The sequence below is a fragment of the Manacus vitellinus genome, unplaced genomic scaffold (assembly GCF_001715985.3).
Source record: "Manacus vitellinus isolate BGI_N305 unplaced genomic scaffold, ASM171598v3 scaffold_60_pilon, whole genome shotgun sequence".
Lineage (NCBI taxonomy): Eukaryota > Metazoa > Chordata > Aves > Passeriformes > Pipridae > Manacus > Manacus vitellinus.
The window spans coordinates 3,252,678-3,266,109 of NW_021940687.1; the positions used below are offsets into that span (position 1 = coordinate 3,252,678).

General features: G+C 42.7%; 1 protein-coding gene across 3 annotated transcripts in view; it reads left to right on the forward strand.

Annotated features, from left to right (window-relative positions):
• Nucleotides 1-12,782, forward strand: part of IWS1 (interacts with SUPT6H, CTD assembly factor 1) — a 44,618-nt gene extending 31,836 nt beyond the window's left edge. For 2 of the 3 annotated variants that reach the window (XM_029963698.1, XM_025896147.2), the window contains 12 exons: nt 3,306-3,978; nt 4,544-4,748; nt 4,996-5,053; nt 5,347-5,447; nt 6,053-6,203; nt 7,483-7,565; nt 7,853-7,982; nt 8,661-8,778; nt 9,469-9,580; nt 9,769-9,825; nt 10,008-10,119; nt 12,375-12,782. In XM_029963698.1, coding sequence (XP_029819558.1) covers nt 3,306-3,978; nt 4,544-4,748; nt 4,996-5,053; nt 5,347-5,447; nt 6,053-6,203; nt 7,483-7,565; nt 7,853-7,982; nt 8,661-8,778; nt 9,469-9,580; nt 9,769-9,825; nt 10,008-10,119; nt 12,375-12,506 — 1,932 coding nt within the window. In that variant the 3' untranslated portion in view covers nt 12,507-12,782. Of the gene's footprint in view, nt 1-3,305; nt 3,979-4,543; nt 4,749-4,995; nt 5,054-5,346; nt 5,448-6,052; nt 6,204-7,482; nt 7,566-7,852; nt 7,983-8,660; nt 8,779-9,468; nt 9,581-9,768; nt 9,826-10,007; nt 10,120-10,679; nt 10,838-12,374 lie in introns of all 3 variants that reach the window. The other variant, XM_029963697.1, reaches the window with a different exon arrangement.
• Nucleotides 12,783-13,432: the final 650 nt, after the last annotated feature.

Genomic DNA, 13,432 nt, shown 5'->3' on the forward strand with positions numbered 1-13,432 from the left:
TTTATAGATAAAGAGGAGGAAGAAAAGAAAGTAAAGGAATTAGAGAAAAATGCAGTAGCAGTTACCTGAGACCTACTTGATTTTGTGGATGTCTAATCTTTTAATTATTTGGAAAAGGAAAACTAGAAAACTCCAAAATTATGTACTTGATTTCTTTGAAAACACTTTTTTAGAGACGACTTAGTCAATTAAAAAAGGGGAGGGGAAGCCTATCAAACATATCCAGTAGCATTTAGTCGTTTCACTGTGAAGATGCATGCACTTCTGATATCAGTCACATTCCAAAACATTCTGAGTCATGAATTGTGTGCAGAAGCCCTTTGCACTGCGGGCTGTGGGCAGGGCCTGGCTGTGCTGGGGCTCAGCTCTGCTGCAGGAGGTGCTGAGCTGTGTTGGTGCTGGTCTGAGGCAGTGTGTCAGCTCTGCAGGGCTGCTGAGCTCACTGACAGCGGGGGTGCTGCTTGGGGCAGCCCTGCCCCAGCTCCCACAGCAGGGCTGTGTGCCCAGGAGTGGAGGGACACCCCTGGGACCTCAGCTGTGCCCAGGAGTGGAGGGACACCCCTGGGACCTCAGCTGTGCCCAGGGAGTAGAGGGACACCCCTGGGACCTCAGGTGTGCCCAGGAGTGGAGGGACACCCCTGGGACCTCAGGTGTGCCCAGGAGTGGAGGGACACCCCTGGGACCTCAGCTGTGCCCAGGAGTGGAGGGACACCCCTGGGACCTCAGCTGTGGCTTGGCTAGTGCAGCACATGGAGCTGCTGGAGGGCTTCTGTGTAACCAGTGTGAGCTGGTCAGCTGTGGGGCTGCTCTCCCTCCCCAAACATCTTCCTTCTCAGGAGTGATTGTCAGTTTGCAGTAACAAGATTAGAAGTTCACTGTCTTGTCAAGTGCTTCTGTAATAATGCTCTATAATTATAATGTCTTCTTACCAAATCTTTGTGATTTAGTAATTTATTCTGAACAGGTGGTTATATAACCTGCAGCCACACTTCTGACCTTAGAAATGTCAGAAATCTTTACTGATACTAGTTGCTTTTGGTTTCGTTTAGTTTTTCACAAAGAATCTCTAAACTGGCAGTCAGGAAGGTGATGAGCCTAATACCTTTAACAGGGGTATTTGAATTAATTTCCTTGGGTTTGTTTAGCAAAATGTCTTATTACTGCTGACATAGTTATCAGTACTATTCACCATCTGACACTGAGAGAAGACAAACCCACCAAAATTAAATGGTAGGAAAACAAGGATTAAAGAATTTTTGTTACTATAGACATCAATTTCAGTGTAGATCTCTACATTTCAGTACTTCTTAGTGACCTGATCTGTAACCTTATCTGTAACTGCTGTGAAATCTTGAGTTTCCTGTTCTGTTCCCAGCTGCAATTTTCTTTAATCTCAAGTAATAGTCAGAGAAAATCATGTACCTGTGATTGGTTTATGTGGGAGATACAGGAGAGGGCAGTCAAAGTGATTTTTTGGTAAGGGAATAAAAGTAGTAAATAAAATTCTGTAACAAGCTGAGAGTTGAGTGTGTATGGTCGTCCTCAGTTCTGTAACTTCTTAGTCTTCCTGTTTAATTATTTAAAATTCCAAATTCAGGTTTTAACAGAACCATGTTTCCTTTCTGTGAGGAGGAAGAAGTACTGCATAATACCAGCAGGATTCAAAAGATGCATTGGTGTAGAAACAGGAACAAGCAGCAAGAGAAACAACTCAGATTGTCCCAGCAGCTGTTTGTAGTTAGCATTAAGTAACGTGGAAATAGTGAAGTTGTATTTGAAGTACATGTTTTAAAATTGCATAGTCCCAGAGTTTTTTCATTGTGCAGTAACTTTCTGTTAGTCATTTTGCAGTAATTCAGAAGATCTTTATCAAGTGCTAGCCAAGGGAATAAATGCATAAGGTCCAAAGTCTTAAAAAGCAGTGCTTTTTGCCACTTAGAATAGTACTGGAGGGAGTAGTTCCTAAAAGCAATTAAAATTAGTTTTATTTAAAATTCCTCCTGAATCATGCATTTTAAAGATTAGTAATATTGTTTGTTTTAGGATAGCTACACGTGCATTATTTTGTATGGCTCTGAATGTGAGAGTTGAATGACTGTAGAAAATAAAAGTAGACAGAAAGTCTGTTTCCGAGGAAATTAAATTACAGACAAAAAGGATTTGGAAACAACAGGACATATGGGTCTTAACCAGGACAATAAAAACTCAGTTTTCTCCAAGTGGAAGGAGTTCATAGCTGGGACAAAATCAGCCCTGAGGAGTTGAGTTGGGTGTGCAGAAGAGAAGTTCCTGGTACAATATTGTTGTTTTCAGCTGAAAATAGGATTATGGTGGCAGTGGCTGTGAGAGGTGTGCTGGGTTAATGGATTTGGTCTCCAAGAGCCTAATTTGTATTCTCAGGTAAATGCAAGGGAGATTTTTTCCCAAGTAGAACTTAGGTGTTGTAGGAAAGATAAAAGACAATGTTGTCAGTAGTTAGACTTGACAAGGTGGCTTGTGAAAGGTTCTTCCAAAAATGGAGCATGTGGCTCAGTATTTTTTGCTGTGTAGAAAGGACAAAGGATTGTGTTTCAGTGCTCAAGTTCTCAGATGGGTGCGTGGTTTCTCTCCAGTGTGTGGATAAGCATGGGAGCTGTCAGCTTAAGGGAGACAAGTGTCAAATCTGTTCTTACATTCTTACACACTGAAACACAAAACTTGCTAACAATGATACTCTGAAAGGTCTGACTAAAACTTTATTCCCGTTTTTTGGTAGGCTTTTGGTCATGGCTTGTTCTTAAATAGGTTTCCTGGGCAAAGAAGGAACAGGCACTAGCTCTCTTGAGCTTCACTTGAAGCATAATGCACGTGCAGCTTCAGTAAAATGTATTCATACAGAAAATATCTGCTTGAGATCTTAAGGAAAATAAAATGACAAATGCAAGGTACTGTTTCTTGCTTTGTTACTGAGGATCTGAACTAAACCATTTGAAGGCCTGACCTTTTAAAATAAAGGTACTAAGCCTTTACCCTTGAGGAACTGCACCCCTCTTGAACATGTTTATTTAAGTGGTTTTTAAATTCTGGTACCATTTCCAAAACATGATTGAGCTGCAGGGCAGACAAACTTCCATTGATCTCTTAATGTTTTTCTTGAGCTGAAGTATTTGATAGTATTTGATGCAAATTGTCTAATTATTTCTGTGTAGAAAGTATTTCAGTTTGCAGTATCTTGGAGGAAGGACAAGCAAAAATTCAGAACATCTTTTTCTTTACTTGTTAAGGTTTTTTTTGCTTAGTTGCCTGAGATTATTTTTCTGTTTCAGAATGAACACAGCGATGGAGAAGACGATGGGCAAGTGGGAGAGCCTCATATGACAGACTCTGAAAATGAAGATATCCCAAGGCAAAAGGACAGTGATTCAGATAATGAGGAGCCTCCAAATCACAATGTGAGTGATTCAGACAATGAAGCAGCTCACGGAGGGAAAGACAGTGATTCTGATGCTGAGGAGCATCCAAACCGGCCTTTAAGTGACTCTGAAAACGAGGAGGCCTTAAATCACCGAGCGAGTGACTCTGACAATGGAGACCCTCCCAGGGACCCCAGCAGTGATTTTGAAAACGAGGAATCACACAAGCAGCCGGGCAGCGACTCGGAGAGCGAGGAGCTCCAGAAGCAGCCGGGCAGCGACTCGGAGAGCGAGGAGCTCCGCAAGCGACCGGGCAGCGACTCGGAGAGCGAGGATGTGGCCAGGCACAAACAGATAGAGTCTGAGGAGAGCGATGGGGAGGACAGGAAGGAGGAGGTGCAGAATGACTCCCATCATTCGGATAATGAACGTGTAAGGGAAGGATTTCAGGGCTCTGACAGTGAAGATGAAGCTCCTAAGAGACGTAAAATATCGGACAGTGATGAAGATGAGAAGGAGGAGGAGAAGACGGTGAAGAGGAAAACAGCCATACTTTCTGACAGCGAGGATGAGAGCGAGAAAACACGTAAGGAACTATACTGTGAAAATGTGCTGTGACAGGCAGGGATGCGAAAGTAAATTCATTGTGTCCATGTGAATAAAGCATCTAAGTGAGAAACCATGAATCAGGTTTGGTTTTAGAGCAAAATTTTGTAGAGGCTGTTAGTCTAACTGCCTTGCTGTGTGAATATCTATCTAATACTTTTGAATATAAGTAGGTGTAACAGAAGAGAAGACAGTAGTGGTCTTGCTTTATGCTGGCATTGGTTGTCATGATAGTTTGTTTTTTCTCTACTTTGTTGTTCTCTCTCTAGTCTTTTTTTTCCTGTGGGTTTTTTCTTATTTTCGTGTACTGACGGTGAGAGTCAGATTTGAAATTACAATTTTTTATGGATAGATGTGGATAGATCTTTTATGGATAGATAGATAAATCCAGTTTCTGATTTAATTAAACAGAATTTAGAATTTATATGCTTTTAAGAAATGGCAATGATTTTGTGTAGGAAGATTAGTCAGGGAATAGTTTTTTGAGAGTACCAGTTGTATCCTCTGTTACTGGGACATGTAGTAATGCTCCTCTCTGCTGGCAGCTGCAAAAAAGGTACGAATCCTTTCTGATGTGGAAGAATCAGATAGTGATGCTGCTTCAGAGAAGTCTGACAAAAGGAAGAAAAATATTGTATCAGATAGTGAGGAGGAAGAAGAAGAAGAAGAAGAAAGAAAAGAAAATGCTGGGAAGAAGAAAGAAGAGAAGGATCTGTTTGGCAGTGACAGTGAATCTGGAAATGAACAAGAGTAAGTGCTTCTGGGATTGTGAATTCTTTCAGGGTGACAGGTAGTGGGAGTGATGTTGAATGGAGAATGGATGAATCTCAACCAGGGAATGAATGACTGTCCACTTTCATTGGTGATGTGAAGAGGAAGGTCAGTAGTAGGAGGCAGAACTAAAGGGGGATCTCCACACCGTCACTGGAGATTTTGCAGAAAAGGCACATCTCACTGTTGCCATCCAAATAGCTAAATGTTGCTGTTTCCTTCTCAGGAACCTGATTGCAGATATATTTGGAGAATCTGGTGATGAGGAAGAGGAGGAATTTACAGTAAGTGTTATTGTGGATGTCTCCCGTTCACTTACTAGGTCTTATCTTGAAGGGGGGAATGCTTATGCTGTACAAGATCAGCTTTGTGTCTGCTGGACTCACTGGGGTAGTCTCGGGGTTAAATAATATTTACAGCTCTTCTGTTGGGAGACATGTTGGTATGACAGTCACAGGTGGAATTAGAAAGACTTTGCTCTTCTTTCTAGATCCTCTGCAGACTTGTCAGTGTCAGGTGCCTGAGTAGATGCTCAATCTTAATCCATACACTGATTTGCACTGTCTTTACCCATCAGGGTTTTAACCAGGAGGATTTGGAGGAAGAGAAGGGTGATGGAGACATGAAGGAGACAGCAGATGAATCAGACTCTGATGACAACATCAAAAGAGGGAAGCAGTAAGTCAGTGTGTTACATACTCATTTGTTAATGCAAGATTTTGGTGAAAGGGCTCCTCCAAAGACTGGCTGGAATTCTTAGCTTAGAAAGGTCTGGGACTGTATTTCTGCAGTGTTCTCATGAACTAGGACAAGGTCCTGTCCCAGCTTGTGCAGTTTGGTCATTGGCAGTCCAGAGCAGATTACTTGTCCTGCTGCCTCAGAGACAAGATTTCATAGCTCACATCAAAACCTCAGTGAAATCAAACAAGCATTAGCAGTTCAGCGTTGGAGTCGTAGGTGTGTTTTCTTTGCTGGTGCAAGACTTGCCATCAGCATGTTTTCAGTTTCCTTTCTGGCTGCTCCAGTAGCATCAGAGCAGTGTATGGCAGGTATAGGAAAGCTAAATGTTTGTCAGCTGCAGTGCCAGCTTGAGGACATTTTGAACCCTGACTATTATATGTGTGCACGTGTTGGCCGTTGCAACAGGGTCCAGGGGCATCTCGGAGCCATTGGAACCCTTTGCTAATTTTCCATTTTACACACTAATTACCTCACAGGGACCTTGAGACACAGTGTTTGTACACGATGGAAATACAAAATTATCCAACTCTCTCATATTTCAGCATGGACTTCATGTCAGATTTTGACATGATGCTCCAACGGAAGAAGAGTATGAGCGGCAAGCGCCGGCGGAACCGCGACGGTGGGACGTTCATCAGTGACGCAGACGACGTGGTCAGTGCCATGATTGTCAAGATGAATGAAGCTGCTGAGGTGAGTTTTCCAGGCTCCAAAGGCACCTTAAAATTCAGCTCCATTCTAAGGGAAAATCTTGTGATCAGTAAGATACAAAAATCTGGCTTGTGTTTTGGAGGATTGATCTGTACACATCGGAAAGCTTTCAGTGTCTGTGTAACTGTTTAAATGTTATTTTGCTATTCTGAATTAAAACATTTATTCTGTCGAAATTTCGAGAGAATACTAATTTTAAAAATTAAAATCAGTTAATTTGCTCAGCTGAGATCAGCTGTCCTATAAAAAGGGATATATACGTGCTCTGTAAACTATATACAAGTGTATCAAACACTGAGAAAGGGACTGTGCATTAATTTCATTATATGATTACTGGCATATGTTGTACTTTGGTTATTTTTTCCTGAGAAGGACCCTTTTCTAAACTGAGTGACAGTGCTGTGGTAAATGACAGAGCAACAGAATCATGGGAGGTTCTGCCTTGGCAGCCTGCCTTTTTCGAGGAGAAATGTTTAATATGTTACTGTGCAAGGTTTATTGGGGTCTTGCCTTCTGTCAGGTGTCTTCTGTTATTTTGTTGAGAAGCCATCAAATGAACAAACAGCACTGTGAAACACATTAAAATCAATTTGAGATAAGAACTTGAGGAAGTTCAAAAATAGCAATAACAGAAGCATTTTCCTGAGAACAAGATCAGAAGGATAGTGAGTTCAGGGGGACAGGGAGAGTGAGAAAGCATTCTGGGAGATAACTGAGACTTCCTTGGTCTTGGCAAGAAAGTCTTTCTTTGGACAAGATGACAGCCAGATGTTTCAAATGAGGTGGTAAAGTCTGAAATACTGGAGCATGAGGAGGGGAAGAGATGCATTAGAAGAATCTCCTCCCTTGCAATAAAAAAACCATTGTGCAGAAAGAGCCTTCAGTGGATTAAGATGAGCAGAAAGGAATTACCACAGCAATCTGTTGATTGCAGTGGATGTTCCAGATATGGGAGCCAAGTACTGAACAGATATGACAGTAATGCCTTGGATGGCAGTAATTTTGAAACCCACAGCTGAAGTCAATATTTGTGTTCTCCCTTCCCGTTGCTCTGTTTTTCAGGTGAGGTTTTACTAACAGAGTGTTGAGGTTATCTGTGCATAGCATGGAGAACTCTGCAGACCTCCAGTTATTGCAGTCAATTGAAGTCATGAAGTGGGAAAAAAATGTAAATTTAGGGGGACACTCCTAATGTGATGCTTTTAAGGAAAATGTTGACTAAAGTGTGATTAACTTGTGCTGATTCTTCAACTCCCTACAGGAGGATCGACAGCTGAATACACAAAAGAAACCAGCACTAAAGAAATTAACTTTGCTACCAACTGTAGTTATGCATCTTAAAAAGTGAGTTGTTACTTTTCCAGTTAATTATAACCTTGGGGAATATTCAGAATCTGTTAGATTTCACAGAGTGACACTGCAGCTCTACAGAACATGCAGTAAAGCAGTTTTTTTTCTTCCAAGTAAATGTTGGAGCTAGGTGACCTCAAAAACCTAAACTTACATGTGATTTTTGCCTGTTAATTTAACATGAAACAAACTCAAATGCACTACTGTGCTTAAGGAACACATCCACATCTTAAGATTTTGTTATATTACATGACTCTGGGGATTCTCTTTAAACTTTCTAGGCAGGACCTCAAAGAAACTTTCATCGATAGTGGTGTTATGTCTGCCATCAAAGAGTGGCTTTCTCCTCTTCCAGACCGAAGTCTGCCAGCACTAAAGATACGGGAGGAGCTTCTGAAGATCCTGCAAGAGGTTTGGAACTGACTTTTAACATTTGATTCGTGGCTTCTCCGTGGTTTTATAGTCACGTGCTTTAGGGAAATGTTTGGTGATAAATGAACTGCCAGTGGGCTGTGCAGTGAAACACACAAGGAAGCAAACTGCACAACAGATATGTTTGTATAAAAGAATTTAGATGGTTTAGCCCTGCCTGCCTGTTTCAGGTTTATATGCAAAGTTTAGTGAAGAGTCATTTGCTGTGTTTCCCTGAAGTTTTTTCTCTCGTGGTGCCTTCCTTTTCCAGCCTGTTGAAGTGTGCAGTGCCCAGGAAGGCCCATCACACTCAGTGTAGGCTGTCAGTGTCTGTAGCTAAGCTGATTGCCCGAGTGCTTTTGCCTCCTAACTTGTTATTTTTATGGAGTGAATGCTTTGAAGGGAGTAACTCAGTTTTGGGGTAGTGTAAGCTAAAGAGCATTTGGAGTAAAAAAGTTCTGGAAACCTACTTCATTTTGTGTATGAACCCAAGAATGTTAAGGCAGATTTCTAGTTTTTGGTGTTTGACACTTTAAACAATTTCTAGTGGGACAATGAAAAAGATTAATTTTTTGAGCTTATTGTAAAGGCGAGTTTTGGTCTTTTTGTGAAGTTCAGTGATGCCAATAATGTTCAGACATAATTTCTTGCTATTTTCTGACTTTTCCTACCCTGCAGCTGCCCAGTGTGAGCCAAGAGACCCTGAAGCACAGTGGGATTGGACGGGCTGTGATGTATCTCTACAAACACCCCAAAGAGTCGAGACCAAACAAGGACATGGCAGGGAAGCTGATCAGTATGTAGACCTGTCTTCACTTTGTGTTGCTGAGATTGGAATCTCTGCATCAATCTCTAGTGCACACTTTTTGCTGTTGTCTGTAGTGGAATTAATTCTGCCATGTAGGAACCTCATTGATCTGTTCCATCACTTTGTAGAGCTCTTAACAGACACTGTTACATGAACTAAACAGGACAAGGTGCATGCAGAAGTTCGTTCTTGTCCTAAGTCAGATGGCATTTATTTGCCCTGGTCCTCTCTTGGTTTGTTGTCCAGACCCTCATGTATGTGCTGCAAAGGCAGGAGGGTGCTGCCAGAGGGCTGTTTATTCCATGGACTTTAGAGAGGACTTGGCTGACTGAGAGTTTACCACTGGAGTGGCTGCAGACTGAGGATGGACTTGTGTTCTTTAGGAACTCTTCTGCATATTTCTAAAATAGCATCTTGGTGTGCAGGAGCTCCTGACACTGAGTATTCTGAGAGCTCAGAGGGATTCCAAAAGAACAGGCAACAGCAAGACTTCAGGGATGGCTTACTGTCCCCAAGGCTGGATTTCCATGAAGTATTAAGGGCTCAAATCATTTGTTTGGTTGAAAGGAAGCACAAACACTTGCCGTAAACTTTAAAAGCTGTACTTGGATCACCGGAATGGTGTGAGAGAAACTTCAGAGGCCTGGCCATTGTGTTAACCAGTTATTCTTTTAATAGATGAATGGTCTCGACCCATCTTTGGCCTTACCTCAAACTACAAAGGCATGACCAGAGAAGAGAGGGAACAGAGAGATTTGGAACAGATGCCTCATCGAAGGAAACTGAGCAGGTAGGGGTAGCAGGCAGAAACACGAAATCCTTCTTTCTAAGGCTCCATCAAGGAAAATGTTGTGTAAATATTAAGGAAACAGAAGGATAATAAGTTATGACCTCTCTTTCCTTTTACCACACTTTGTTTTTTAAAATTTCTGTCTTTCTCTGTGTATAGATGCTTAAAAACACTTGTTTTTCTTGCAGCTCTGGTGGGCAGACTCCCCGCAGAGACCTGGAGAAAGTGTTAACTGGAGAGGAAAAGTAGGTTGGGGTTTTTTTCAAAAAAAACTTGATTTAAGTATTTTGGTGGCACTACCAATATGGCAATTGCGTGGAGGTTTTAGAGGCAGTGTTGTGCAGTGTGTTTCAGAGAACACACCACATTGCTGTACTTCTTTCTGGATAAGATTTGTCCGTAACAGTCACGTCCTTTTTTCCTGCAGGGCTCTCAGGCCCGGGGATCCCGGGTTCTGTGCCCGTGCCAGGGTGCCCATGCCCTCCAACAAGGACTACGTGGTCAGGCCAAAGTGGAACGTGGAGATGGAGTCCTCCAGGGTAAGCGCTGGCATTCTCCTGGTGACTGCTCTAAGCCTGGGGATCTGTCACTGTATTGCCATGCACAGGAGGGTAGTTCTTTTAAGGGGCTCTTCTAATGGGAGTAGACAGTAAGTTCTCTGTCGAGTGGGCTGTTCTAAGCTCATCAAATGCTTTCACTCAGGTTTCATTGCTTCTCTGACAAGAGATTTTTGAGATAACTGTTGCAGAGTTTCTCTCTTGGCTGAGAATCTGATCACAGGCCTCTTGCTTTAGAGCATTCTGACCTAGACCTGCAGTTCAATACCTCTGTCACTGCACTGATATTTTTATACCTCTCCCCAGAACATTATCATGTTCTGATAATATTCCAGTTTGGGAAACCTTTGAGGTTTTGGTAAACTTGAATAGCTTCGGTGGAGGCCTTTGTGTTGCTTTCTGTGGTTCATCCATCTACCTTGGTACAGTTTCAGTTAAAAGGGGTGTACGTGGTAGAGTATGTGTAAATGGAAGAAGTAACAATTGCTGTGCTTGCTGCTGTTCTCTCTCCTTCTGTGCATTAATTGAGATGTTGTTTCTAGCCCGGGACTATTAAGAGAGGTATTAGTCGCTTGGAAAAGCACAAGAGACGGTTTGCTGAACAGAAACGACTCAGCAAAGTGCATCGGGCCATCAAGTTCAGCATTGAAGGCAACAGGATGCCCCTGTAGCCATGCCACTGCCTTCCCAAGTTGGAGAGGTATCCCTCGAGGGAGGTGTGAACAGTGCATGTGCTTCAGCTGTTGGCAGTTTGCACATGCAGGACAGCAGTGTGTACACCCTAACCTAAACCTGGAAAACTCTCCTTGTATTCTCTCGTGTCTGTACTGTGACCTACAAGGCAACTTGTACAGGAGAAAACAGGCTGTAGCACATAACACCTGCCATGGCACCTGCCTGCACAGCGTCAGGGTACCCAAATGACAGGTGTCCAGTGAAAATACCTGTGCTCAGCACCAGCTTTGCACCACCTGTGGTTTTAAGTGCTGTTCTGACACAACTGGGTTTTCCAGGTTTACCTGAACCGACACTTGGGAATTCTTAGCCCTTGGTACAGAACCTCGTGTCACTGCACACCAACATCTGTGGCTGATCTTTGAGGGGGGCACAGGGAGGTGTTTTTCACACCTCTTTCAAGGAAGTAGAGTGATAGTGTGAAGAGACTTTAGGAGTGGTTGATGGGAGGCAGAGAATGAGACCGGGGGAGAAGAAACACCCCATTGTGAGTGTGGGGTGGGAGAACATGCATCAGTGTGGGAATTGTTTTGACAATTCCTGGTCTGCATTTCAGTGCTTTGAGCAGGGCTGCCACAAGCTGACAGTGACAGGAAGAGACGAGCACAAGTGATAGATAACTGTTGAGTTTAAGCTTCATATTTATTTGTTTTAAAAAAATATTTTCTTAAAAATCACTGTGAAACTTCAGCTATAATTTCAATGAGTAGTGAAACAGTTTTATGAATAAAGTTTATTTAAAATCAGTGTGTCAGGGGCACCTTCCTCAGCAATGGGAACAAGTTTCTAATGGATGTGTATTGTCAGATACGATGTAGCATGTTTTGGATATCTCTGTTTCTCCTAAACTTAAAGGTGTGACAGTTTCATTGTTTATTATTTCTGTTGTCTACTTAGGGGAAATTGCCTTCTAGGAAGTATGGGCTATGGCTTGGAAGGTCCTTGCTGTTTGTCTTCAGTGATGTTTTGTTACAGCATCACTGTGTTTAATCTGGGCAGAATAACTGCTGCACTGCCTGCTTTTCACTTGCAGTTCAAATACAGAGATGAGATGCAATAACTTCTAAGAGCTTGTATGGTCAGCTTAGCATTTCTCTGGCTTCTCCCTACACACTTCTCCCAGTAATCTCTTGCTTTATAAGGACTAATCCATGACCTTTAAAACAAATGGCAGTTTGGAAAGGCCGTGTCAGCCTCAGTCACAGTGTATCCGTGTCTGAACTCCCCCAGGAAGCCCTTTTGGGTGACACTGGTGCACTGTGGTTCTGACACACCTCCAACCAGTAGAGAGAAAACTTGCAAACTGTACCCAGCAAACAGGGTGATGGCTGAGTGGCTCTGCCTCCACACGGGCCGTGCAGATCCTGGGGGAGCCTTTCCCACTCTGGGGAAGGACAGAGACACCAGCCAGGCCCGGGGGTGACCTCGCATGCGCCGCTTGCCCTGGGCCTCTGGGACGTCTGCTTTTTTTTCAGTGGTAATTATTAGTTTTATTTTTTAAGTTCCAGGGGACCTCTAAGAAAGGGGTGAGTCGACTGGACAAACAGATGCGGAAATTCACAGATATCAGGAAAAAAAGCAGATCGGCCCATGCAGTGAAAATCAGCATTGAGGGTAATAAGATGCCATTGTGACCCTTCACAGAATACCCCATGAGCTCTGCTGTAAGACAGTGCACCCACAGACTCTTTGGAGACCTTTAAATTTTTTTACAACTTGTTTGGGGTTTTTTTAAGTGAGTCTTTGAATTGTTGGTTCAGGTTCTGGTATAAGATGTTGTCTGAGGACTGTGAATATGAAGACTTCTTTCTCCTGATAGTATTTAACTGGCCCTATCATGTCCTTTGTACAGATCATGTATTTGTTGTATTGCAACACTTCAGACAATAAAACATCTTCTGTTTTTTTGGGCTGCTTGTTGATTACTCAGGGGAAGGTATGCACAGACCACCTTGGATGTGGAAAAGCTGTGAATGGTTAATTTTCTGTTCAGAGTTGTCCAGTTCCTCTTTATTCAGTGATTTATTAATCAGTTATTATGTCTTTGGAGATCTACATGTATTGCTTTTGATTAGAAATACTGACCATTTTCCACACAAAGGATTTTATTTTTCATGAAGAGTGATGTAAAGTTGAGGAAAGCCCAGCAGACCAACCACTAAAAATTCCAGCAGTTTCCAGCTAAAATGTTTCTGTAGCTCACTAGTGACTTTGCAAAAGGTTTGTTTTACCAGTGGGAAGGAGAAGGTTCCTGTCTCTGTGTTGGGGGGATCATGCTGCTATTTCTTTGTCCCTGCAGCTACAGAACAACAGCAGAGCAACATCTGGTCATGTTGCTTCTTTGCCTTTACCTCCACAAATGGTTGTCTCTGCTGAGCTTGCCTACAAGAAGAGGACTCTCCTCCTTGCATGGATAACTGGCAGTTGGAATTTCTTCAGTAAGAAAGTTGCCTTCCTTCCAGAGGAGTGGAACCTCTTTGCTGAAATGTGTGTTCTGTAATTCTGGGACTTCTTCGAGGTGGGGATTATGGTGTTTGGGTGAGTTACTGCTGGCACTGGT